The sequence below is a fragment of the Perognathus longimembris genome, chromosome 15, assembly GCF_023159225.1.
Source record: "Perognathus longimembris pacificus isolate PPM17 chromosome 15, ASM2315922v1, whole genome shotgun sequence".
NCBI lineage: Eukaryota > Metazoa > Chordata > Mammalia > Rodentia > Heteromyidae > Perognathus > Perognathus longimembris.
Genome location: NC_063175.1, coordinates 8200764 through 8226381, shown reverse-complemented (window position 1 = coordinate 8226381; position 25618 = coordinate 8200764). Strand labels below are relative to the sequence as shown.

The window sequence follows — 25618 nt, the reverse complement described above, 5'->3', positions numbered from 1 at the left end:
AGGAAATTAAACTTCATAATTTAATGAGCTAAAACTACAAAAGGCTACAGAAAATTTAAACCACACAATTAACAAACAATCCCATATATTTTTTACAAGTTGGAGCAATCTGCTGATATTCCATAAATCAAAATAAAACTGAAAATACTAGCATATAATGAACAATAGATAAGCATTACTTTGAAAAAAACTTTATTGATATCTGTATACTGAGTGATGATATAAAATATATATCTTAGTGTGGGTTGCAATTAAAACTTTAAGATTTTCAATCTAATGGATTTATATAAGCCATCCTAAACTTCTACCATTCAAGCACATAACCATTTATAAAACCTAACCACTTACTAAGTACAAAAGAAGTATTAACATCATATTTGATGCATACGTTAATACATTCTGCCACCCTTCAAATATGCCTTTGAGACAGCTATGGGTAGAAATAGTGAATGAATAGAACAGAGAAAAACTTATGTGTGGTGGTCCTGCGGTTTGAACTGCCTGGTACAGTCCCTGAGCTTTTGTGCTCAAGACCAGTTAAGCCCCAGCTTCACTTCCAGCATTTTTGGTAGTTATGTGGAGATAAGAGTCTCATAGGCTTTCCTGCCCAGGCTGGCTTTGAGCAGAGATCTTAGATGTCAGCCTCCTGAGTAGCTAGGATTATAGGCATAAGTCACTGGTGCCCAGTTAGAAAAACATTTTTAATGGTAGTCAAAATTCGCAAATAAAATTAACCATTTTCAAGTGTACCATTTAAAAGCATTTAGTACATTTACAACTTGGTACAACCAGGATTGCTACCTGTTCCAAACCACTTTCATCACCTCAGAGGAAACCCCAAACCCTTATTCCCTGGAGAGTAGGTTTCCCTCTCCTCAGCCCCTAGAAACAACTCATCTGGTTTCTGTGATATGAATTTGCCAATTCACTTCAGGGCCACTTGCCTTTGTCTTATAAATGTTCACATGGTTATGCCTACACATGGGATGTCTGGCTTTTGAAACTTACTATGTTTTCAGGTACAACCCATGTTTTATGTTTTATGTATCAATGAGAAAGGAAACTCCTAAGACTACAGCTGCAGAAAAGCCAAAGCCAAAGCACAGAGTGAGCCACTGTAGATGCCTACCTCACCGTGGCCCTGCTTTCAAAGTCCAGAGCAGCAGCAGAAGACTCTTCCTCCCAAGAGAGAGGGAGTCCTCTACAAAGCCACCTAAATGTATGCTTGCCTAAAGTACTGTATTCAGTCAGCCCTCTGTATCCTTAGGTTTCTCACCCCAAAATTCAATCAACTATAGATAAAAAATATTGCAGGAAAAAATACTGTGGCGGTAGTGAACATGTGCAGGCTATTTTTCTTACTGTTGCCCCCTAAACAATGTAACAACTATTTACACAGCACTTACATTGTACTAGGTATTATGAGTAATCCAGAGTAATGAGTTATGAGTAACCTGTTTAAATGGATCTTTTTTTTTTTTTTTTTTTTTTTTTGGCCAGTCCTGGGCCTTGGACTCAGGGCCTGAGCACCATCCCTGGCTTCTTCCCGCTCAAGGCTAGCACTCTGCCACCTGAGCCACAGTGCCCCTTCTGGCCGTTTTCCATATATATGGTGCTGGGGAATCGAACCGAGAGCTTCATGTGTAGGAGGCAAGCACTCTTGCCACTAGGCCATATTCCCACCCCCCTAAATGGATCTTATATATAAATGTTTCAAGTGAATACACACAGGTTATATCACATCACTTTATATACAGGTCTCAGCACTATAGATTTTAGTGTCTGTGGGTCCTCGAGCCAATCTTCTGAGTTTACCAAGGAATCACTCTGTGTGTGTGTGTGTGTCTGTGTGTGTGTGTGTGTGTAATTATATATGAACATTAAAACATATACACATATCAATTTTATCAAACATTCTCCCGTATTACTTTCTCTGTCCACAAGGTGGAAATCATATGGCATACTCTGAAGCAAACTTAAACAAAGGAAAGGATAGAGGAAGTACCAGAAACTGTATGTGGGAATACAAAAAGGGCCACCAACTCCCTAGTCCTGGGGACAGATCACTAAGGAAGTTAAGGGGTGTTGCTTGGGGCTGGGGATGTAGCCTAGTGGCAAGAGTGCCTGCCTCGGATACACGAGGCCCTAGGTTCGATTCCCCAGCACCACGTATACAGAAAACGGCCAGAAGAGGCGCTGTGGCTCAAGTGGCAGAGTGCTAGCCTTGAGCGGGAAGAAGCCAGGGACAGTGCTCAGGCCCTGAGTCCAAGGCCCACGACTGGCCAAAAAAAAAAAAAAGGGGGTGTTGCCTCCTGCAACAAAAGTAGGCTCCGTACTACCAGCAAGCAAGCTGTGCTCACCACAGCTCTCCGTTTGTTATCCATTCCTTTGCTCATTGCTTCACATGACATGTATGGAGCACTGTTCCAAACACAGTAACCTCAGAGTGAAGCCAAACCTTGTCCTGGGGAAATAGCACGCCAGTGGAACTTCACTGACAAGAGGAATGGACTAAAGACAAGGAAAGGAAACAAATGGCATTTCCCACCACAGAGCCTAGGACCAAGCCTGAACCAAGTATGAGAGTGCATGTTAAGACAGATAGGAGAATGACTGGGTGATTCAGGAAATGGATCCAAATATCAAAAGTGACCTGCTAAGTGAGGCCATCAGCAAGTACTACACCAACATCCTAAAGCCTTCACCAAGGGCTTTAAATCCCATCAACATGCAGGATGTTTTCCAAGAAACCACTCAGCTTTAATCACATAATGGAAGTCAAAAGTAAATCAGGATTTACACTGCTGTATGCAAATGAAACATATTTTTTCCTAGACCATATTTTACAAGGATAATCACTCCCTGAAATGTAAAAATATCTATATTTAAATCATATTGGCTGAATGATATATATAGATAGCATATATTACCTATTTACAGAACACACTTCACAAATCTTTGGACAAGAAGATTCAAGAAAATAAAAGCTACTGCTTAATTCTGTACTCTAGTAATAATGCATCCAATTTGGGCACATGAAAGGAATTAACGGCCACCTAATCTGAATGGAAATTTTAAGTAACAGACTTAGACCAGGCTTTTCTATAAAAGGCTAGACAGTAAATACTTTAGGTTTTACAAACAATACATGATCTTTGTTCCAAAGTCTTCTTTGCCTTTGGGGTATTTGTTATGTGTGGATTTTTTATTCATTTCTTTGACAATATTAGGAAAAAATAGAAACCATTCTTTTTGTGTGTGTGCTGGTATTAAGGCCTGAATTCAGGGACTAGACACTATCCCTTACCTTTTTCACTCAAGGCTAGTGCTCTACCACTTGAATCACAGGCTCTACTTCTGGCTTTCTTTTTAAATTTTATTTTATTTTTTTTTGGTCAGTCCTGGGGCTTGGACTCAGGGTCTGAGCACTGTCCCTGGCTTCTTTTTGCTCAAGGCTAGCACTCTGCCACTTGAGCCACAGCGCCACTTCTGGCCGTTTTCTGTATATGTGGTGCTGGGGAATTGAACCCAGGGCCTCATGTATACAAGGCAAGCACTCTTGCCACTAGGCCATATCCCCAACCCTACTTCTGGCTTTTTAGTGGTTAACTGGAGATAAAAGTCTCATACCTTCTCCCTGCCTAGGCTGGCTTTTAATCGTATCAGCTTCCTAAGTAGCTAGGATTATAGACATGAACCACTGGTGCCTGGTTAGAAAAACCACTCTTAACTCCTGAGCCAAACGAACATGCCTTCCATCATTGGTTGATCTCTGCTTTCTAGCCACGCAAGAATGAGACCATGGAGTCCCGAATTTCTAACAATTCACACAGGAGGAAAGGCCACGCATTTCCACATTACCTCTTTCAGCTTCTCTAGCTCATTTTGGAGGGCCTGTCTGGATATTTCCACTTCAATCATCTGTTGCCGGAGAGTTTCATTTTCATCTTCAGCTTTAGTACGCTTTTCCTCCACAGTCTCAAGTTCATGGTGCAATCTGACAGACACATCTTTGGCTACCTGCATCAGCCACAGAGATAAACATCAAGAGATTGAAGTGTTCAGACCACACCAGAGGCAGAATCATCAAGTAATATGGTAGTACAACAAATAACAAAAGATTCCAGATATATTCAACAGACTTGTATTTAATGGGAGAGGTATTACAGGTGAAGCATCTGTGATCAAAATCTGAATCATGTCAGATAAGGGATAGTCAATTGGTAGTTTAAAACAAGAAATCAACCGAGCACTGGATGCTCAGGCCTAAAATCCTAGTTACTCAAGGAGGCTGAGATCTGAGGGTCCTGTACTGAAGTCAGCCCAGGAAGACAAATCCAAGAGACTCCTACTTCCAATTAACCACCACAAGGAAAAAGTGTAGCTCAAGTCATAAGAGTGTTATCCTTGAGCACAAAAGCTCAGGGGCAGCACCTAGGCCCTGAGTTCAGGTAGGCAGGCAAGCAGGGAGGGAGGGGTAAAGAAAAGGAGAGGGAAAGAGAAAGAGAGGGAAGAGGAAGGGAAGGAAGAAAAGCAAAAGAAAGAAAGAAAGAAAGAAAGAGAAAGAGAGAGAGAAAGAATCATAAAATCAATATTGTGAGGGAGACTATGACTCATACTTTCATCTGGATTCAAAGGCAACTCTGTATAGCCCAATTTCCTCATAGAATAGCATTGAGAATGCCAATTATTCACATGATTTATAAGATAAATTATAAATAATAATAATGAACAAGTCAATATTTCTGTTTTAAACTTGCCTAGCTAAAAATAGCAATATTAATTATAAATTCTACATGTAGCAGATGTTTAACATACCCAAATTTTAAGTTGTCTACTGTGGTGCTTGTATGGTTTAAATGCTCAAATGTTCAAAGCAATGCTACATCTTTACTTTCTAAAAGCAAATGAGAAAAGACTTTGTAACTAAAATATAAATCACCCTTTCTTGCACTGAATGACATTTTCTTAGCTGTTTATAACTTTGATAGAATTACAAAGATTCTTTTCCGGTTATAGTGAAAGCTAGATGAGACTGCACAAGTACTTTCATAATAAGGAGGACATTATGCATAATTCATCTCTAGATAAATGATTTGGTGATCAGGTCATGACAGTGAGCAACAGTATAAAGTCTGGGATTTCTTCACCTCATTTCTGCCAGTGGTTCTTAGGTCATTAGTTATAAACTTAGATTATTAGTTACAAAGTAGTTTTCTTTAAGTTAGGTCACCACTATACAAGTATCCCTCATGTTATGAGAATGTCAGATTTTCTGCATCCTAAAAACCTCAATAACCATGAAGATGTTAGGGAGATGGTAACTTTTAAGAACAGTCCTTGACTCAACTTGATAACAAATGGAAATTTTTTAACTTATTTCAGATCTCTAGGAATATCTGCACAATTTCAATCCAGATTGTCAGAGTAAATGGCAGGTATTAATTCTTTTTTCCATTATAATAATTTTTAAAGGTTTAGTCGAGATAATTTTATGATAGATTTAAACCTTATGCCATTCAAGTTATATAACTAGATATACTCTTTGTGCCATAAAGTCAATAAAGAGTGTTGGTACTGAAATCGGTAGAGACTGACATAGCAGTAAAATATCAAGAATGTGTGTGTCCCAGGAGGCTAGGAGTATGTGGCCCGGTGGTAGGGTGCTTGCCTGGCATAAGGGAGGCCTGGGTCCATACCCTGTACCTCCATGTGCCAAAAAAAAGAAACATTTGAGAATTCTGGAGTTCCCTCTTCATATAGCTAACCCCTTACCCCTAGGACGCCCAGGCCATCAACCCTTCTCACTCACCTTCAAGTCTTGCTCTAGGCTTCTGATGAGCTCACCATCCACCTGCCCTGTTTCTGCCACTTTCAGGCTTTTCTGCTCAGCTTTCCTGAGCCGGTACTGTAGGATTCGGCAGTTCTTGTTAGCACGGTCCAGCTCTCGCCGGAGCTCCTGCAGTTGGTAAACATCTTCCTCTAAGTAGCTGTCTCTCATCTCTTCCATCTCAGCTCGGAGTTCATCCAGCTCATCCTAGGAAAACCAGACAGGGCAGGCTCATGAGTCAAACCAGACCAAAAAGGATGGTGTCCCTCTCCTCCACACATCACCCTCTTCAACATTAAACACCAAATTTCGGGACCCTAACCATCAGCTCATGGCCAATCAGGTGCTTTGCAGGGACCTCTTCTCTTGGAGTCTCCTGGACTCAGAAGCTAAAAAGTAGCCTGGATGCATTGTAACAGCTTCATTGGATTTATTCCACACTCAGTATTTCCTTACATAATCATAAATGCAATCCACTCTACAGATAATTAAGCCTATAGATTAAAATCTACCATTGACCTAAACCTGTATCTCTAAGGCACAATTTAGGTACTAAGATGAGTCAGACACGCCCAGCCTTCAAAGGACATAAACTAGTAGGATAATAACTGGTAATTGCTCTGGAATTACAGCACCCCTGCATATGTCTCTAAAATGTTTGTTCTAGCTGGTGCTGGTGGCTTACGCCTACAATCTTAACTACCCATGAGGCTGAAATATGAGGACTTCATTTTGAAGCAAGCCTGGAGAGGAAAATCTGTGAGATTCTTATCCCCAGTTAACCATCAAAAATAAGAATACAAAATACTGAAAGTGAAACTGTGGCTCAAGTGGTAGAGTGTTATCCTAGAGAGAAAAAAACTCAGGGATAGCAGCCAGGAGAGTCAAGCCCCAGTGCTGCCACAAAAATGGATGGATGGATAGATGGATGCATGAATGGATAGATAGATGGATAGACGGACAGACAAACAGACAGACAGATAAATGGAGATTTCATCCCACAATACCAAACTCAGCATTGACTGTTACACATTGGGCTTGCCCCTGTTCTTCCTTTCCACATCTCCTTTCTTTGTCATCACAAAGACGGCACTCTGGGAATGACTTTGATCAAGATATATTATACTTATAAATTGACATATTGAGTTGAAACTCCTTTGTACAACTTACAGATAAAAAAATGAGGATATATTTCTTAAAAGTAGTCACTCAAATATGACAGTAAATAAAGGATGGTAGGCTCCATTGTCTTGATCTAAGCTCCCCTGAGTTTCAAAATGAAGTCATTCACGCTAGAGCTCCAAGTCACCAAACCAAGAGCAAGTTGTAAGGTGTAATCATGAAAGGGGTAACTGGAACTGGTCAGTTTCAAAGGCAAGACAAGGAATTCCCTCAGCTTTAACCCTTGAAGGAAGGAAGTGGGGTTGAGGCTGCCGTGGAGGTGAACTAGCTCCTCCATTATTAGGTCCCTAAGCCCATCCCAAGGTGAGTACTTTAGAAACCACACATGGCCTCAGGGTTCTTTTTTCTTTTTCCACTCTCTCTAGTCTTCATCTAGAAAATCAGATCTTCTCCATTCGGCCCAAGGAACACTAATCCTATTTTATCAAATATGCCTAATTTTAGAACTGTAAATAGAGCCAATTAAAATCTCTAAAGTGAACTTGACTTTTGACAAGAGAACCCCAAGCCTCGCCCACAGCTCCCCAACTTCCCTGGGTTCCACAGCGGCAACCAAAGCTCTCTCCTCCCCACTCCTGCACTGACCCCCGACCAAGAACCCAGGCCTGGCCCCCAGCTTCCCGCCCACCCCCTACTGCTCCCACAGGCTCCTCCCAGGAATCACTCTTTCATATGTAAATCAGATCGGCCCACCCATACCACGCCCTCCACGGCTTTTTTTTTTTTTTCCTTTCTTCCCACTCAGGCACACTCAGCTCACTAGGTCTAGATTTGCCAGTGGGGCCGAGAGACTTCATCTGCTATTCCCTCTCCTAGAAATGCTCTCCCCTAGATCTCAAGGGAGCTCAAGGCCTCACATGACATAGAAGGCACACTGCTAAGGCCTCCCTTTGGTTAGCCTCTCACCTCTACCGCCATCATATTGTTTCTTCTTTTTTCCCCCTAGTTACTTGTCATCTATCCTAAAAGGTGAGCTTTGAAAGACTTGAAATCTGTCTACGGCCATACCACCCTGAACGTGCCTAATCTCATCTGAAAGACTTGAAATCGTTGAAAGACCTGGTCAGACTGTCCTTCAGACTTTCAAAACACATTTGTAGAAGGAATACACCAGGACAACACTCCACGTTTAAAAAGACCAAATCCCAGAGATGACTAAAATGAGGCTGAACCACAGCACTGCTGAGCTCCAGCTCTGCAGCCTAATTATGGAAACCACTTCCCAAACACAGAGATTTATCTGCAGTATATAGAAAATACACTGTACTGAAGTAATCCAAAAGACTTCAACCAGAAATCGTTTGGAAGGAAGGAAATGAAGGAAAGCATTCTAGAAATTTTCCTGCATGGCTCAAAAACTGAATATCCAAATGCCTCCAGAATAGCACACAAACCCTGTTTTAGTTTGTTCAGTTAATATTGAGTTTCAAGAAGAAAACTTTTGAAGTAGGACATGGCTTAAGTGGTAGAACACCTGCCTAGCAAGCCCAAGGCCCTGAGTTCAAACCTCAGGACAGGTAAGAGACATAGAAACAAAAGAGAAAGACTCTCTCCAAAACTTGGACATCCTAATCTGGCATGGGGAATGTCTGGCCAACCATAAAATGCCTGAAAAATTATTTGGTACATGATGGATAGACATGTAGGCTTCTTCTCAACAGCAGCCCCATATGCTTGTCTTGATAGTTTTGTGTGACCCACAAACAATGACATAAAAACCAAATGGCCCTTGGCCAAAATGAGAGAAAAGGGAACTGTTCAATAGACAGGGATAAAAGGTGGCAGACATTACACACAGCAGATAACATGTGGCCCACCAAGGCACTTCTATTCCCAAAGTGCCTCAGGCTCCTGCTCAAAAGCTTCTTCCCATAATGCCCTAGGTGTCTGTTCAACCAATGAAAAGAGCCAGGGCAGCACACATATAAGCCATCAAGCAATAATTGCAAAGCCCAGGGGAAGGAATATGCAAGAAGCCCAGTACCATAAAACTTCACTCTGAGAGGACTCCATTGGATTTGTCTTTGAGGCCCCTTTCAAATGGAGAGCCTTCTTTCAAGGCTCAAATTCTTTCTTGGGCAGGAAGAAAAAAAAAATCTCTTCCCTTAAACATCAGAAAAAAAGTTCTCCTACCCTGCTTGTCAACTCTTGTCCTGCATTCCATTTGTTCCTGGATTCTCACTGCCCTCCCAAATTCTGCATTTGTACATAAGATACAGAAGTTTCGAACTCTTAAGTAGACCAGACATTAATGCCTTGAAAATGAGTTTATCCTGGGTAAGACCAAGGAAATAGAACAAATGAAGTGGGGATCATGGAAAACTATGGATTGGCACAAAATGCAGGAAGCCGCATGCAGTGGTCTTTTTGAAAACACACAAACAGGCAGCTCATTGCCTCCCAGTTGCAGCTTATGGCTTTCTCTTGTGTCCACACTACCCACATCAAGAGACTCTCCTGGCCCAATGAAGGATTCTCCCAAGCAAACAAAGCATTTCTGTGGACTACCAGAGGCAGCACAGGCTGAAGAATAAACCTTCATTAACCTCCTGGTGCTCAGATGAAAGGGTTTCTCTTCTCTGGTCCTCATAGAAATGTCCATGGTTGAAAATGTCATGAAAAATACAAGCTGTTCTAGATGTATCTTAAGAAAAGGAAATCGCAGCAATGAAAAGGCTGTGAAGTATAACCAAGTTTCATTTTTATTTCCTGCCCGGAGCACTTTCCCTGTAAATCTTGTTCCTGGAAGGAAAACCTTCTGGATAGGGGAGCCTCTGCATCCAACCTACAGCTGGACCACTGAATTCCTGTGAGTGGAATGGACGGGCCAGGTTCTGCAGAAGACAGAAGACCCAGGGCTGTCAAGAAAATGCCTGCTGCGCCTCACGAAAGACGATGTGTTCCAGATGCCGGACCCCCATTGCGGCTCTGATGTCAGGGACTGTACCCCACCAGCAGACCAACATCTTTAAGATGGGCTTATTGTTGTCATTCTTGATAGAGAGCAGAAAGGGAGCTCTGAATCTTCAAAAATCTAGGTTATCCATATCTCAAGGTCTTATATACCAGACTTTGAGAAAGAGCCTAATTTGAAACACTTCTCAGGACAATTAGGAGATAATTGTTTCACTGGGTAACTAATCTTTTTTAAAGTAGTTTAATACAAGCAGTAATCAATATAGTCATCATATGTACACTTCTAGATCAATAGGTATGTACGCATACAAATACACAGTGATTCTGACTCTTTTGTTCATGGGAGACATTGCAATGGATTTTCATTCTGCAAAGTATCTATAAAAATCAGTCATGCGTGAGCTGCAGGTGGCTTATACCTGTGATCCTAGCTACTGAGGAGGCTATGATCTGAAGGATTACAGTTTAAAGCCAGCCCAGACAGAAAGGACTGTGATCCTGTCTCCAATTACCAGCAAAAGTCAGCACTGGTAGCCTGGCTCATGTGGTAGAGCTCTAGCTAAACAAGCCAAGTGAGCTCAAGCCCCTAAGTTCAAACCCCAGAACTTAAAAAAAAAAAATCATAAATGCTATTCACACTTTAAGAAGATGCAGGATGCTGTTGTTAAATAGCAAATTTGGAATGCAGACATGTAAATGATTATCATTGGGTTTTTTTTTTTTAAAAAAAAAAAAGCTTTTAAGGACCAGACATATCCACACTCCAATCATTGAGCATCCCATATGTCAAAATATTATCCTTTGGCATGAATACAAAAAATCAGGGCTGGTAATATGGCTTAGTGGTAGAGTACTTGTCTAGCATGCATGAAGTCCTGCGTTTGATTTCTCAGCACCACATAAACAGAAAAAGCCAGAGGTGGTGCTGTGGCTCAAGTAGTAGAGTGCTAGCCTTGAGCAAAAAGAAGCCAGGGACAGTGCCCAGGCCCTGATTTCAAGGCCAAGGACTAGCAAAAAAAAAAAAAAAATCACCAACATTAGTTCACTGAAAAAATTAGAAAGAACAATAATTGCTTGTATGTGAATTGCTGCTTTTTATAACTCAAATTTTATCTCGATTTCTAAAACAAAATATTCTTCGTTAAACACTTTACCTTCATAATAATGCTGTCAGGAGTATATTATTCCTTTTAAGAAAAGGAAACCAAACTGAGACTGGTTAATGTGCCCAAAAGCCTTAGAACAAAAAAGACACAAGGCAGCCAAACACAGCAGTCTGCTTCTAAACTCACACACACTTTACAGTTAATACTACAAAGGCTTTGCTAGAACTGGGATAGATGAAATGATGATGATCTTCAATTGTACTTTTAAAAGCTCACTATCCATGTGAACTAATAAAATCAGCCTAGCATTTACAAACTGACAATTGTCATCATACAAGTGTATCCATTAGAGCAAGTGGTCCCAAGAAAAACACTGCCATAAAGATATGAATATGCTCATCTCAAAAGTAAGGGCCTTGGGCAGGGCACCAGTAATTCACAGGTATAACCCCAGCTATGCAAGAAGCTCATAGATGGGGAGGATCACAGCACTAGGCTAGCCCAAGCCAGCAGAAAAGGCTAGGTCTGTCTGTCATCCCAGCTACAGCAGGAAGTATAAATAGGACGATCTCAATCCAAACTAGCCTAGGAAAAAAGGAAGACCTTATTTCAAACTAGCCAGACCCATGGAGGCATGAGTCAAGTGACAGTATGTCTGCCTGGTAAGTGGGAAGCCCTGAGCTCACGGCACCATGCCAAAAAAAAAAGAAGGGACCTTGAGAATTACAAAGTTCAAATAGCTTCCCACCCACGTGTCTGGTACAGAGGTAGGACCAGGACTGTTTCCTCTCTTGCTGTGGCATCTAGAAAAAGCAATTTTCAGGTTCGCTGAGAGGAAATCACAGGGAAGCAAATTACAAACCATACAAGCTGGCAGCAGTCACTCAAATAGCAAAAACTATTATTATTCAGATTAGGGTCATGATGAATAGTGATTTTCAAGCTAACATTACATTAATTTTCTGAGGACATGCTCTAATTTAGAAAACACTGTATTCTAGACCCCTGAAGATGTCTGCCATTCCAATGTTTAAGAAAATCAAATGAGGCAGTACATAGTGTTTCTAGCAGATATAATTTAGAGATTTTAGAGACAGTAAATAAAAGTGGAAATTTCTGTTTTCTTATTACACACAAATTAATAAGAAAGCTCTCTTTAACACCTCTATATTGAATTAATATCAAGTCCGTGGTATATTTAAATGTTACATCGTTGTCTTGCTACAAGCTGGTCTAGTTTTAATTATACATCTCAAATATTTTATATAAAATGGATTCCTGGAAGTGGCATGATGCTATCCAACTATTCTCTTTTTCCTACAGACAACAAAGCCTTGTGACTTCATCAAGCCCAAGAAACAGTGAGCTACTATGCAGACAACTGAACAAACCAAGATTAAAAGAACCAGAATTAAATGTTTCAATCAAAACCTCTAGGACTGTTCTATCCACAAATACAAAGGACCAAATTCATGATATCTTGGTATAAGTGATCAAAACTTGATCATACTAATGATTATCACGCTTTTAGCCCCAAACCAATCACAATTTCTATTTTAATAATTCTTCTTTCAATAAACCCAATCTGAACACCAGAAGCAGTTTTCTAGCTACTGTTGCAATCGTTGCATCTTTTGGGAGTTGCAGGCACAAACTATTATCATTTGTCACATCCAAATCATCCACCTCATTTCCCTCGGGACAATATGGCAATGTTCCTTCCAGGCCCAGCTGGAGCTAAGGAGGCAAGGGGCTGCAGCCATTGTTCATCAAGTACGGAGGGAGGGGATGTGGGCCTCATCACCCCATCTTGCCACCTATCATGAAGACAGTGCTGCTTTCACAGGCTGCATAAAGAATGGGTGTGGAAAGTAGCATATCGAGAAGAATAAGGAACATTGTGCATGCTAATCCTTCCAAAAGAAAAGGAAAGCGAAGGGACAGGGAGGAGCTGAAAGACCTCAGCTGCTGAGAGCTGCTTCTTCCTGCCCACAAGTGTCCTTCTTTCCACAATGCTGAGTGCCTGGCATCTTACTCAACCAAATGTAACAACCCTATCAGAGCCAGAAACTCTTAAACAACTGCCCCAAGTGACAAACAGGATGGCAAGGCCAGATCACTGGGCAGATATTTTGATCTATAAAAGCACAATCCTGGGGGCTGTAACTCAGTGGTACAGAATGCACTTGGCACGCTTGAGGCCAAGGTTCAATTCTTCTCAGTACCTCCCATAAGACCAAAACCTCAACCATCCACCTTAGGAAATCACCCCTCCAAAGAAGCCAATGCCATCTACATTTGTTTTCTTTAAACTAAAGACACTTCTTATGAAATAAGTGAGAAAGTGGAGCAAAAGAAATAGCCCTTCCCACCCCAACTCGGATCTGCCCTGAAGAACAGTAGTGTGGAAAGGGTCTAGTGGGGGTAGGTTATGAGTGTGTGTAAGGCTGCTTAGAGTATCTTCGAAATAAGACAATAAACTCAAAGTGATGACATTCTCCTGAAAGCCAGAAGACGTAATTAATTTGTTGACAATGAGCACTGTGGTTTGTCTGATTGTCTTAGAGCACTCAAGCAAAACATGTAGCATCCTGGCAGGGTAGAAACACATCAGGCTTTTGCAGAAGTCAGGTTTCCTATTAAAAAGCATGCCTGGGGTTATCTGGGAAAGAAGCAAAGGACTGGAGATAACTTAACTTGGCTGCTTACCTTACATTTTGAATACCTGCAGATATCTTCCAGTTCATCAGAGGTCAAAAGAAAATCCAAGCACATTTCCGTCTGTGCTTCATGCAAAAACCAGCCACCTAGACTAAGTTGTGTGTTTTTCATCTGGTCACCCCAGTCCCCTTTGATGCAGGGACAGAAAACAGGGTCCACACAGCACCAGAGAAGGCATACTAAAAACCAGCAGAATCACACTTGAATTTCCTGATTCATAAGACATCCTCCTAGGGTGATAGGCCTTGTTTTCCTGTATGATGACAAGGGTCATTTGAGCTCTGAAATCGTGGCACAGCACTGGTAACAATCCAGGTTCAAGGGAAGAATGTAATGCTACATACGGTCACAACCCTCCAGAGCAAAGCCAAGTAAAATTTCTGGGCCAAGCATCTCCTTGTTGGATAACATTTGAACAGATGGATGCCGTATCTGATCTTGAGAGTTCTGTGCAACATTCCCTAAAAAAACTAGTAGGTCAAAGATGTACTTTTATCTACCATCTTTAAAAAAAAAAAAGTTTCCCAAAGCATCATAGAAAACAAAAGGCAAAGCTAGGTTTATAATGTGCATACCCCACACAAAGAAAGGCAGACTAGCCTAGGTCCCCTGAGGTCGCTGCTGTTTGCATCTGATCATGCACCACAGGGCTGACAACCCTACAGAAGTCTACGTGGCCTCTTGTGTTTCTTTCCCAAATTGAGCTACTTGTATTTTCGGTTTGTGAAGGACCAAGCATGTACCTAACACACACATACATGCAATTATTCTTTTTTCCTCCTCTCATTTGGACCCTTCTACCCAATTCTCAGGCTGTTGATGGAAAGGGCACAGAATGGACTCAGGCCCAGCAAACAGATGGTCATAACACCTTCTCCACAGGAAATGGCAAGTGAACATTTCCCGCAAATTAAACCTTGCCTGTGGGATTTCGTGGAGAGAAGTTGGTTACAGCCCTTTCACCTGAAAAGAAAACAAGAGTCCCCTAGGAAAATGAAACAGAACACACAGAGCTAATAAAATAGCTCAGAGGCAGGGTACACAGAAAAGCAGCCTTTCAAGAAACAGGAATGTCTCCTGGTGTGCTGAACAGAACAGAGGTTCTGGAGGCAAACACAAAGGGTGTCACTCATTGCTAGGTGACCTTGGGCAAGTCCCTCAAGTTTTGGGTTCTCAGTATCCTTATCTGTGGAACTGGAGTTGTAACAAACCTAACAATGGGAGCTGGGGGCAGGCATGAGATAGAGCTCCATTCTATCGTGTTCAAGGCTCTGTGAGGGATTGGGGTGGAGTGGGGTGGGGGGGGGAGTGTTCTTATGTTCTTGCGAGGAGCCAATGAAAGGTCAGGGTCAGACAGCTGTTTATTCACTGGGAATCTAACGAGACAAGCAAATGAATACATAAAGGATAAAACCAATAAATGAAGGATAAAACCCAACAATGAATTTTAAAATGATGGCCTTCGTTAAGATCCAGGCAATAAAAATAAATATATTTTCTTTCAAGAGACCCCATTTTTTGTTGCTGGGCAGTGCTACTTTGGACGCATCATTGTTTGATCACAAATACTGTTAGGTCAGGGTTATGCTTCAAAAACCCAACCTGACCTCTCACCCTGGCAGACCTTCCAGAATGCTACTTGCCAGAAAGAGTCCCACACAGTCGCCTTTTCTCTTGGACCCCTTGGAATTTCACTCTGCTGTATCTTACATAAGAGATGCACTATTGGAAACATCTCCAAGTCCCTATTCTGACTTCGGTCCTCCACTCTCTCCTCCTTCCCACGCGAACATCCCTGTCTAGCGCAGCTCCTGAAAAAAGACTGGTTTAGGAAGGAGTACCACAGTTCAGGTGCTGACTCCAGCCCGAATTGTATACTTATCACCCTCAACTTAGAAAAGCCAATCCTCAGTCCCGTGTGTCAAACACTGGGCCTCAAGCAGACAGGTTGTCATTTGCTGAGAAAACAGCTCAAATGGCATAGCCCATTCATAAAAAAGGGCCACACAGTCACTTTGAGAGGTATTCCCAAGGATTTGAGCAGGTACAGGAATAAATTATTGCCTCTGGAGTTATTTGCTAACCTGAGGATTGTAATAAAATTCTAAAAAAAAAAAAAAAAAAAAAAAGCCTCCGCAGCACAGCTCTCTTTATTTTTCTCTCCGATCACTTCAGCTGTCTTTGACTCCCTCAACACAGTGTAAACCCTCAGATCTGTGGCACTGGGCCTTCTCCATGGAGAAAAGATGGAGTCGGATTAAGACTAAGGGGACTAAGAAGCCACGGCCAGCACACCCTGTGGGACGTATCAGTGTGACAGAGGCCTCAATTCCTTCCTCCCATAGAGCTGGCACCGCCTCTCCTGATATGGGAAGGCTGGCTGGTAGACAGTTTCAAAGCTCTCCACCCACGGAAACACTGTTGTCCCTGAACCCGAGCCACAGGCTCCACGGATCCCTCCTGAACTTTTAACACTGAAAGGGCCCAGGCCCCTCCCTCTGCGTGTGCTGCAGGAGCCCACGGGAGACACTGTGGGCGCCTGGCTTTTTCTGAAATGACGGGAGGAGCTGCAGTTCAGTCTGCAAGCCCGCACCACCACAGGGCTGCCCCTTTCTGGCCACAACTGAATGGCAAGAGATAACAACACCTCTCCAACAGGTGAGACCAGCCCGGGGCCAACTGATGTAGCCCAAATGATGGTAGCCATCTCTCTCCTGGCTCGTTGACGAAAGCAAATGACATCAGCAAAGACAGGCTAGACGAAGGGACCGACAGGTCTCGCTTTGTGCGCGAGTTATGGCTCTAGTCACCAAAACCTAATAGATGTGGTGCAGGAAAGTTCAGAGCATAGGAGGTCCAGGGGCAGCGCCCCCAGCCCGGGCCCCAAGCTCCAGTCCCATCGGCCACCCAGCACCCACCCGCTCACCTTGAGGTAGTCGTTCTCGGAGCGCAGCTCCTCCATCTCCCGAAGCAGCTCCTCCTCCTCCACCACCACCGGCACCGGCCCGAGCCGGGGATGCTCCTCCGGGCTGGGCTCCTTGGGCATCCCGGGGACCGCTCGCTCAGGTGGCACGCGCCCTCCCGCATCCTCGGTCGCTCCCGGCCCCGGGGACCCTGGGGTGAGCCCGCTGGGGCTGTTCCGGCCCCCGAGATAGGCGGCGGCGGCGGCGACCGGGGGTGCAGCGAGGAGGTCGGGGCTGGCGGGCGGCGCCCCCCGGGCTGCTCCTCGTGGGGGCTCCCGGTCACTGGAGCCGGTGCCCGACTCGGCGTCGCTGCTGGCGGCGGGGAGCAGGCGCTGCTCATCGGAAAGGGGCTCCGAGGGGCAGTCGGAGAGGTCGGAGCTGCTGTCCGTGTGGCTGATCCGCGAGCTGGGGGCCGGGGAGCCGGCCGCCGAGGTCACCGAGAGGGTCACGGCGGGGATCGGGGCGGCCGGGGGCGGGAGGCCGAGGGCGCGCGCGGGGGGCACCCCGGAGCCGCGCTTGGCTTTGCGGCCCTTGGCGGCGTGGGGAGGCGGTTCGGCCCCGGGCGGCTTCCCGGCCCGAGGCGGCGGCTCGGCGGGCACCGCGCGCGCCGCCCTCCTGATTCCCGCGGCGGCCTTGGCACCGCCTGCCGCCCGGGTGGCTCCGGCGCCCGGCGGCGGCTTGTCCTTCGCGCCGGGGACGCCGCCGCCGCCGCGCCGGGAGAGGCGGCCGGGCGCCGCCAGGGAGCCGGGCGACGACGGCGCCTTGCCCGCGAGGCTGGGCGAGCGCGGGGCGCCGGGCGCCGGGGTTCGGCCCGGGGAGGGGCTCGGCGGGGTCGAGCCGGGCGCGGGGGGCCGGGTGTGCAGGTCCTTGAGGAAGGGTCTGGCGGGCGAGGGCGCGCGGTGCGGCCGCCTCCTCTCGGCCAGCGGGTGGAGGTGGTGGTGGCGGTGGTGCTGGCCGGGGGGCTTCGCGTCCAGGGCGCCACCGCCCGCGGGGCCGTTCAGCGTCTCCATGGCCCGGGCGGCGGCCGCGAGCTGCGGCTCGGGCGGCGGCGGAGGCTCGGGGCGGCGGCGGCGGCGTGCAGCCTCCCCGCGCACCCGGTCATCCCGGTCCCCCAGCCCCGCCCGGCCCGCGCCCCGCGCTCCCGCCGTGCCCCGGCTGCCCCGCGCACACCGCGGCTACGAGCCCGCTCCCCCTCGCAGAGGTCACCGCCGCTGGGCTTCTCCACGCGCGGCCGAGAGCCGGCCCCCTGCTCCCGGCGGCGATCCTCGCTCGGTGCCGGCGGCCAAGCGCACCCGCACTTGTCTGGCGACCGCGCTGGCGGCGCGCGCCCGACTCCCGAGTCCTGCTCCCCGCCCACCGCAGCGCCGCTCGCTCGGGTCAGCGCAGCTTCGCGGGGAAAGGAACTGCTAGCCGGGTGCGCATGCCCCGCCCCCAGCCAGCCGGGGCCGCGGAGGGGCGGGGCCTGAGTGGGGGCGGGGCCTAGGATTGGGGCGGGGTCCTGGGGGCGGGGCCCGGGATTGGAGCGCTGCCCTGGGCGCGGCACGGGGCCAGGGCAGGGGCGGGACCTGAGCGTGGGGCGGAGAATGGGGAAGGCCTGGGATTGGGGCGCTGTCCTGGACGTGGGGCGGGGCCTAGGAGTGGGGCGGAGACTGGGGCGGGGTTAGGGGCGGGGCCTGGGATTGGGGCGCTGTCCTGGGCGCGGGGCGGGGCCTAGGAGTGGGGCGGAGATAGAGTCGGGGCCTGCGATTGGAGCGCTGTCCTGGGCGCGGGGTGGGGCATTGCAGGGACGGGGCCTGGGAGAGGGGCGGGGATTGGGCGGGGGCTGCTCGGGGGCGGGGCTTGGGTGCGGGAACCCCGTACCATCCCCGGTACCCCGGCCCGCGACCCTCTTCGCTTCTATAGCCGCCGGCGGGACTAGGGCGGGAAGAAGCCGGGAAGCCGCGGGCGGAGAGGCCAGGCGCGGCGCTCCGCGGCGGGCACCCCGCGGCCTCCGAGCTCCGGGGCGGGGCGCCGCGGAAATAGAAGCCGCGGCTTGCCAAGCCTGGGGCCGGCAAGGGAACTAACTCGTGCCGCGTCCGCGACGAGCCGGCACCGCCGGGCTTCTGACGGTGTGGATCCATCTACCGCTCCGTGAGACGAGCACCCGGGCACGGCGAGGTGACGCCGCTGGTCCAGGTTGCCAAAGCCAGTCCCCGCCGAGCAGGCCTGCAACCCCAGCCGGCAAATGCCACCGCAACTGTGAGAACGCATGGTTCAAAGCCCTTTGCACAGATCGTTGAGGATAGTTTATTTTTGTGCCAGAAATGAGGCTTGAAATCAAGGCCTGGGGCGCTGTCCCTTAGCTTTAATGCTCAAGGAGGTGCTGTACTACCTGAACCAAAGCTCCATTTCTGCCTTTTCAGTGGTTAGCTGAGGATAAGAACCTTACAGACGTGTCTGCCTGAGCCAGTCCTAGATCTACCATAGCAGTCCTAGATCTCAGCGTCCCGAGTAGCTAGGATTCCAGGCGTTAGCCACCGGTGCCTGGTCCCAGGTGTTCGGTCATACTCAAACAAAAAGGTTCAACTTGTCTTCTGGCCTTGGAATTGGGGCTGGGGGCAGGTAATCATTACAAGGTGCTACAGTGGCATCTTCACCCAGCCTGGGAAGGTTTGCCATGTCCTGACGGACCGAGACAGCCGAGACAGTAAAGGGAGAACAGCAAGTGGAAAGGCAGGTAGGGTGCTGGAGGTTGGGGTAGACATGGGATGTTCTGAGCGTGACTGGTACTTGTTTGCATAGAAAGATTTCTTCCAGAAACAAGAGGGAAGGGGAAGAGGCAGTCTCGTAGGTTGTGGCTGGGCAGTAATTCCTGATGAGGGACAGTGGCCACCGGGGGAGAACAGAAAGAGGCAGGCAGAGAGAAGGAAAAGAGACTCCGTCATCTGACAGCGACTACAGAATGGTTCTACCTAGCCACCGGCTTCAAAAGCACAGCATGAACTGATGTTCTTTTCACACACACAAAGAAAAGTTGAATCAGAAGTGCTGTGCTCCCAAAAGATAGAGATGAGCCTTAGATTGGTTATTCCACAAGACAGCAGCAAAATCAGACAGAGCTGTGCCCAGTGGTCCCTTTGCCTTGAGATCTACACCCTGTTCCCATCTCAACCTTTCCTTCTCATTTCTGGGAGGGGATGACCCACCAAGAGTGGTTTTCCAGGCGTCTGCAGTTTCCGACTGGCTTGAAGAAAGGAGCATCAGATGGGAGAGAAGCTTCCCATCTCCACCCCGATGCCTTCTCCAGCATGGTGGGGAGTGACTTTCTGAGGTTTGAGCTGCCTTGCTGCCTTTCTTGTAAATCACTTTGCAGTCAAGGATGATAGTGACTTCCAGCTGTCCCCTTCCTGGCTGTGGATTGCTCCACCACTTGGGCAACCTCTCCTTGCACTGGAACCCCACACATATTCCAGGGGTGAGATTTCCTCATTCTTCTGCAGATCTGTGCACAGGCCTAGGGGACTACAGGCAGCATTGGTGCACTAAGACCTATTTGGAAATATGTCCATGATCTTGTTATCCAAGAGCAGGGTGATATGGTGACAAGAGCTGAGGCATTGACCGCAAGCAAGCCTGACTCCAAATCCTGCCAAAGCTGTTTGCCATCCTTTCCATTCCCTTCCTTTGAAAAAAATTCTCTCTCTTTCTTGTTTAGCTATTGCCCAGGGTGGTCTCAAATTCCTAGGTTCAAGAGATCCTCGGTGTCTCAGGTTCTCAGGTAGCTGAGACTATAGTCATGTCCCACCATGCCTGGCATATTTGGAGATTTTTGGTGCATCTTTTATCTTTTATCATTTCATCCTAGAGCCAGTGCCATCCAAGCCATCAACATTGTGCTTCTCTGCATTTCAGCACTTGCCTCTACTCAAAGAATCTGAGTATGTGTGTGTGTTTTCTAGTGTGTTTGTACATAGGCTTTGTGTGTTAAGATACATTTTATTTTGTTGTTATGAGTTGTTTTCTTAATTTTTATTACTACCATCACAGCATTATGTCCATTTTTTGAAAAATGTCTGTCTGGGGTTGATAGGCACACAATGATTTACATTTCATGTAAAGGACATTCCTAAGAAAAGGAATGCTCATGTCAGAAGGAAACTCACTTAAAAAAATCAGTTGGATAATAAGAGGTGGGAGGAGATGGGAAAAGCACAACATATGCATGTGTGAAATACCACTGTGGAAACCTTTGGACAATTAGTATACACTAAGTAAAATGAAAGTGAAGAATAAAAAAAAAAAGTCCTGGGGGTGAGGAAGATACAAATGGGAAGAGGAAGGAGAATGGAAAGGGTGGAGAGGGTGAATGGGATTGAAATGCTTGATGTAGTGGTGTGGAAATGGAACAAAGAAACTTGCTGAGATTGGCTTGGGAAAGAGGAGAGTGGAGATGGTGAACAGTTATGGAGGGAGTGATTCTAATCACGGTGCACTGCAGGCATATGTAGACATGTCAAAATGAAACCACCTTTTACAACTAACAAATGCTAAGAAAAAAAAATATTGTAAAATTAAAATCAAAGCTGGGCGCTGGTGGCTCAATCCTGTACTCCTCGCTACTCAGGAGATTGAGATCTGAGGATCTCAGTTCCGAGCCAGCCCAGGCAGAAAAAAAATCCCCTCATTGATTAACCATTCAAAAACCAGAAATGGTGCTGTGGCTCAAGTGGTAGAGCCTTAGCATTGAGCACAAAGAGGCTCAGGGACAGTGTGTGCCCAGGCCCTGAATTCAACCACCAACAACAAAATCAACTTACTTAAACTTTTAATAAAGGTTATAATTAAAAGAAGCATGCACACATACGCAGACATATATACATGCATGCATATATAAATGGTGCTCTTTGGGGTTGGCAGAATTAAAAACTACAAGGTCTGCACAGAGAGATGAGACATCTTTGAAGGGTCCCCCTGGTGGTTAGTCTTGTTATAGCACTCTCATTCCCAACAGAATGTCTGTCCCAGTCAAGTAGCAAGAGGGGGGAGAGGGATCCATGTGTAATTTTAATTGCTTGCAGGTGATTCTGAGAGATTGCCTTCATTAAGGTACAGCAACCTCATATGTTATTCAGCATGTTGGCTAAAGTTGAAATTAAAATTTCAGGCCCGGCACTGGATCTCAGTTCTGAGGATCTCAGTTCAAAACCATCCTGGACAGGAAAGTCCATGAGACTCTTATATATCCTCAAAAAAAGAAAGAAAGCAAGAAAGCGAGAAAGCGAGAAAGCGAGAAAGCGAGAAAGAGAGAAAGAGAAAGAGAGAAAGAGAGAGAGAGAGAAAGAAAGAAAGAAAGAAAGAAAGAAAGAAAGAAAGAAAGAAAGAAAGAAAGAAAGAGGCTAGGAATATGGCCTAGTGGCATGAGAGCTTGCCTTGTATGCATGAAGCCCTGGGTTCGATTCCCCAGTACCACATATATAGAAAATAGCCAGAAGTGGCACTGTGGCTCAAGTGGCAGAGTGCTAGCCTTGAGCAAAAAGAAGCCAGGGATAGTTCTCAGGCCCTGAGTCCAAGGCCCAGGACTGGCAAGAAAGAAAGAGAGGAAGAGAGAAAGGAAGGAAGGAAGGAAAGAAGGAAGGAAGGAAGGAAGGAAGGAAGGAAGGAAGGAAGGAAGGAAGGAAGGAAGAAAGGAAGGAGAAGGAAGGAAGGAAGGAAGGAAGGAAGGAAGGAAGGAAGGAAGGAAGGAAGGAAGGAAAATCCAGAAATGGAGTGCTGTGGCTCAAGTGGTAGAGTGCTAGCCTTGAGAAGAAAATCTCAGGAACAGCGCCCAGGGCCTGATCTGAGTTCAACACCAGGACTAGTGAGAGAGAGAGAGACAGAGAGAGAGAGAGACAGACAGAGAGAGAGAAAGAGAATGGATTCCTTTCCTCTAGCAGCCTAACTGCTCTTTTATTTTTTCTTCAAAATATGTTTAAAACTGTTCTGGGATTCTAAGTTTGTTACATAGGGAAAATAATTTCTTAAATAAGGAAAGGCAATCGATGTTTCCTCTCTTCCATAGTCTTCACTGTATATATTCTGAAAAATGAAGGAAATTAACTATCTTGTCATCCCTGATTTAGAACACTATAAATTTCACCAGGCATCTACTATATGCCCTGTGTTTGCTTTTTTTTTTTTAATAGTAATTCCTCTGTGCAGAGTTACCACCATTGGAAACAGAAATGGAGACAGATGGGCTGGAGATGTAGCTCAGTGGCTGTTTGCCTAGCATACACAAGAACCTGGATTAAATCCACAGCACCAAAAAGAAAGAAAGGGGGGAGGAGGCAGGGAGGGAGGGAAGAAGGAGAAAAGGACAGCCATTTGACAGTGATTCATACCTATAACCTTAGCTGTTCAGGAGGCTGAGATCTAAGGATCACATTTCAAAGCCATCCAGCCCAGAAGGGTCCATGAGACTCTTATCTCCAGTTAGCCACCAAAAAAAAAAAAAAACCAAACAGAAGTGGAGCTGTGGCTCAAAGTGGTAGGGTGCTAGTCTTGAACAAAAGAGCTCAAGGACAGCTCCCAGGCCCTGAATTCAAGCCCCACTACTGACAAGAAGCCAACAACCCAATCTTTCTGCTTCTTAGAGGGTTTATCTATATAATTAGGGAGTTGAACTTTAACAAGCTTAAACATACTTCCCAGCATTATGAATATAAGGATTCAGTGAATTTCTAAGTATTAATATAAGCTTTAATATACTTCCAGCTTTATGAACCTAATAAGGGTTCAGTGAATTTCTAAGTAATAATTTAACTATCAGCATGACATTATCTTTAGTAAATTATAGGTTACCTCAGATCTCAGATTAAGCTATACTCAAAGACTGAAATAATTTTAATAGATAAATAGCATAACAAAGGTTAAAATAATGAAATAAATATATCAAATGTTAGTTATACAAATTCCTGTTGGAACATAGTATTAAAAATTAACCAAGATTTTAAGTGTTTTCTTTCCTTTTTTGTTCTTATTTTATTTTATTTGAGACACACAGAGTACTGTGGAAGTTGCTATTGCAGACCAGCCTGATCTCAAACTTGCCATCCTGTTACCTCCACCTGCTGAGTTCTGGAATTATAGTTGTGTGCCACTACACTTAGCTTTAAATGGTTCTTAATATTATAAACTTAGGATAGATGGACCTGGAACAAATCATGTTAAGTGAGGTGAGCCAAGTTCAGAGTGACAAACAGTGCATGTTTTCTCACATATTTGGAAGCTAGATCTAAAATATCCCAGGGCATGATAAATTATCTAAGACTTCAGACACACACAGTGAGACCAAAAGAGGATACTCTTAGGGAAGAAACACAAAGGCACAATGGCTTTGTGCCTCTGTTCATATGGAATGAGATATATCCACATGAACTCCAAGAAATGGAAACAAGAGGCTTTTTACTTGGTTGTTGTCTTCTTTTCTGTCTTGTGTTTTCATTTATCTGCCTTTGGGAAGGCAAGGGGAGACAGAAATGGAAGGACAAAGGGTGAACAAATGCAGCAGTGACACTGTGTTGAAAACGAACTATATAACTGGCAGTTGGGAACAGGAGGAGAAAACTGGAAGAAAGCAAGAGAAGAGGTGATGTCCAAAAAGAAATATACTGTACCTGACATATGGAACTGTACCCCTCTGCACATCACCTTTAGAATAACAATAATAAGAAAACTAATGGATGCTAATAAAAGCCTCTTTAAAAACTGTTAAAATATTATAAACATAAACATTTTGCATTTAACTCTGTATGCATGTGTGCGTGTGCATGTGTGTGTGCCAGTATCGGGGCTTGAACTCAGGGTCTGAACATCTGGACACTGTCCCTTAGCTTTTTCACTCAAAGCTAGGGCTATACCAACTGAGCCACACTTCCACTTCTGGCTTCTTGGTGGTTTATTGGCGAAAAGAATCTCATGGGCTTTCCTGGCCAGGTTGACTTCCACCTCAGCCCTCAGATCTCAGCCACTAGTGCCAGGCTTCACATTTAGCTTTTTAAATATTGTCCCCTGGATTTAAGAAGTTGAGAGGAAACACTGGCTGCCCTCTGGTCTTTAGGAACCCCCAGACCTGGTACCTTGGGGTTGCGGTACTGGAGCAGTCTTCCCTTCAGTGACTGAGTGATCTCATGATTTGTCATCCAGACCATAGAACATGAGACAGGAAAGGAGACTCCATAGTCAGAGGACTGCAGGCATGGCCAGATGAGAGCCAGGCTGCTGGGCTGTGATTAACCTCCGTTCCTCAAGGTAAGAATGTCCAATCGAATCAGGCTGACTCATCGTTATACCCAGCCACACTAAGAAGAAACAGACACATTTTATTTTGTTTAACCCTTTGCAGTATAGTTGAGATAAAAGACTTGAAAAATCTCGATGCCTTTCTCCCACACATGTACACACTCACTCATCTGAAGATTACTTGTGGGACATCCGCACTTCACACAGACAATGAGAACAGTGGGGTTGAATAAGACATGTTACTTTCATTTGGGGAGCTCAAAATCTCATACAGAAAATACTATGAAGCCCTGTGCCTGGCTACTCAGGAAGCTGAGATCTGAGGATCACAATCAAAGCCAGCCTGGGTAGGAAAGTCCATGAGATTCTTATATCCAATTCATCACCAAAAAGCTGGAAGGGAAGCTGTGGCTTGAGTTGTAGAGCACTAGCCATGAGCTGAAAAGGCTCACAGAAGCTCAGGAACCGTGCCCAGGCTCTGACTTCAAGCCCCTGGAGGAAGGGAGAGAGAGGAGAAAGAAGAAGGAGGAGGAAGACACGGACAAGGAGGATGAGGACGAGGAGGAGAAGGAGGAGGAAGAGGAGGAAGACAAAAATTACAAGAAGGAGAAAAGGTGTCCCCAATATCCAGAGCTGGCCTC

General features: G+C 45.7%; 1 protein-coding gene across 2 annotated transcripts in view; it reads right to left on the bottom strand.

The window, feature by feature from the left end:
- Mtcl1 (microtubule crosslinking factor 1) overlaps positions 1–17771 on the bottom strand; it is a 120474-nt gene extending 102703 nt beyond the window's left edge. For both annotated transcript variants that reach the window (XM_048363128.1, XM_048363127.1), the window contains exons 1-3: positions 16682–17771; positions 5813–6037; positions 3862–4020 (exon numbers count right to left, since the gene is read on the bottom strand). In XM_048363128.1, the coding sequence (XP_048219085.1) occupies positions 3862–4020; positions 5813–6037; positions 16682–17728 (1431 nt within the window). In that variant the 5' untranslated portion in view covers positions 17729–17771. The remainder of the gene's footprint in view (positions 1–3861; positions 4021–5812; positions 6038–16681) is intronic.
- Between the last annotated feature and the right edge of the window lie 7847 nt (positions 17772–25618).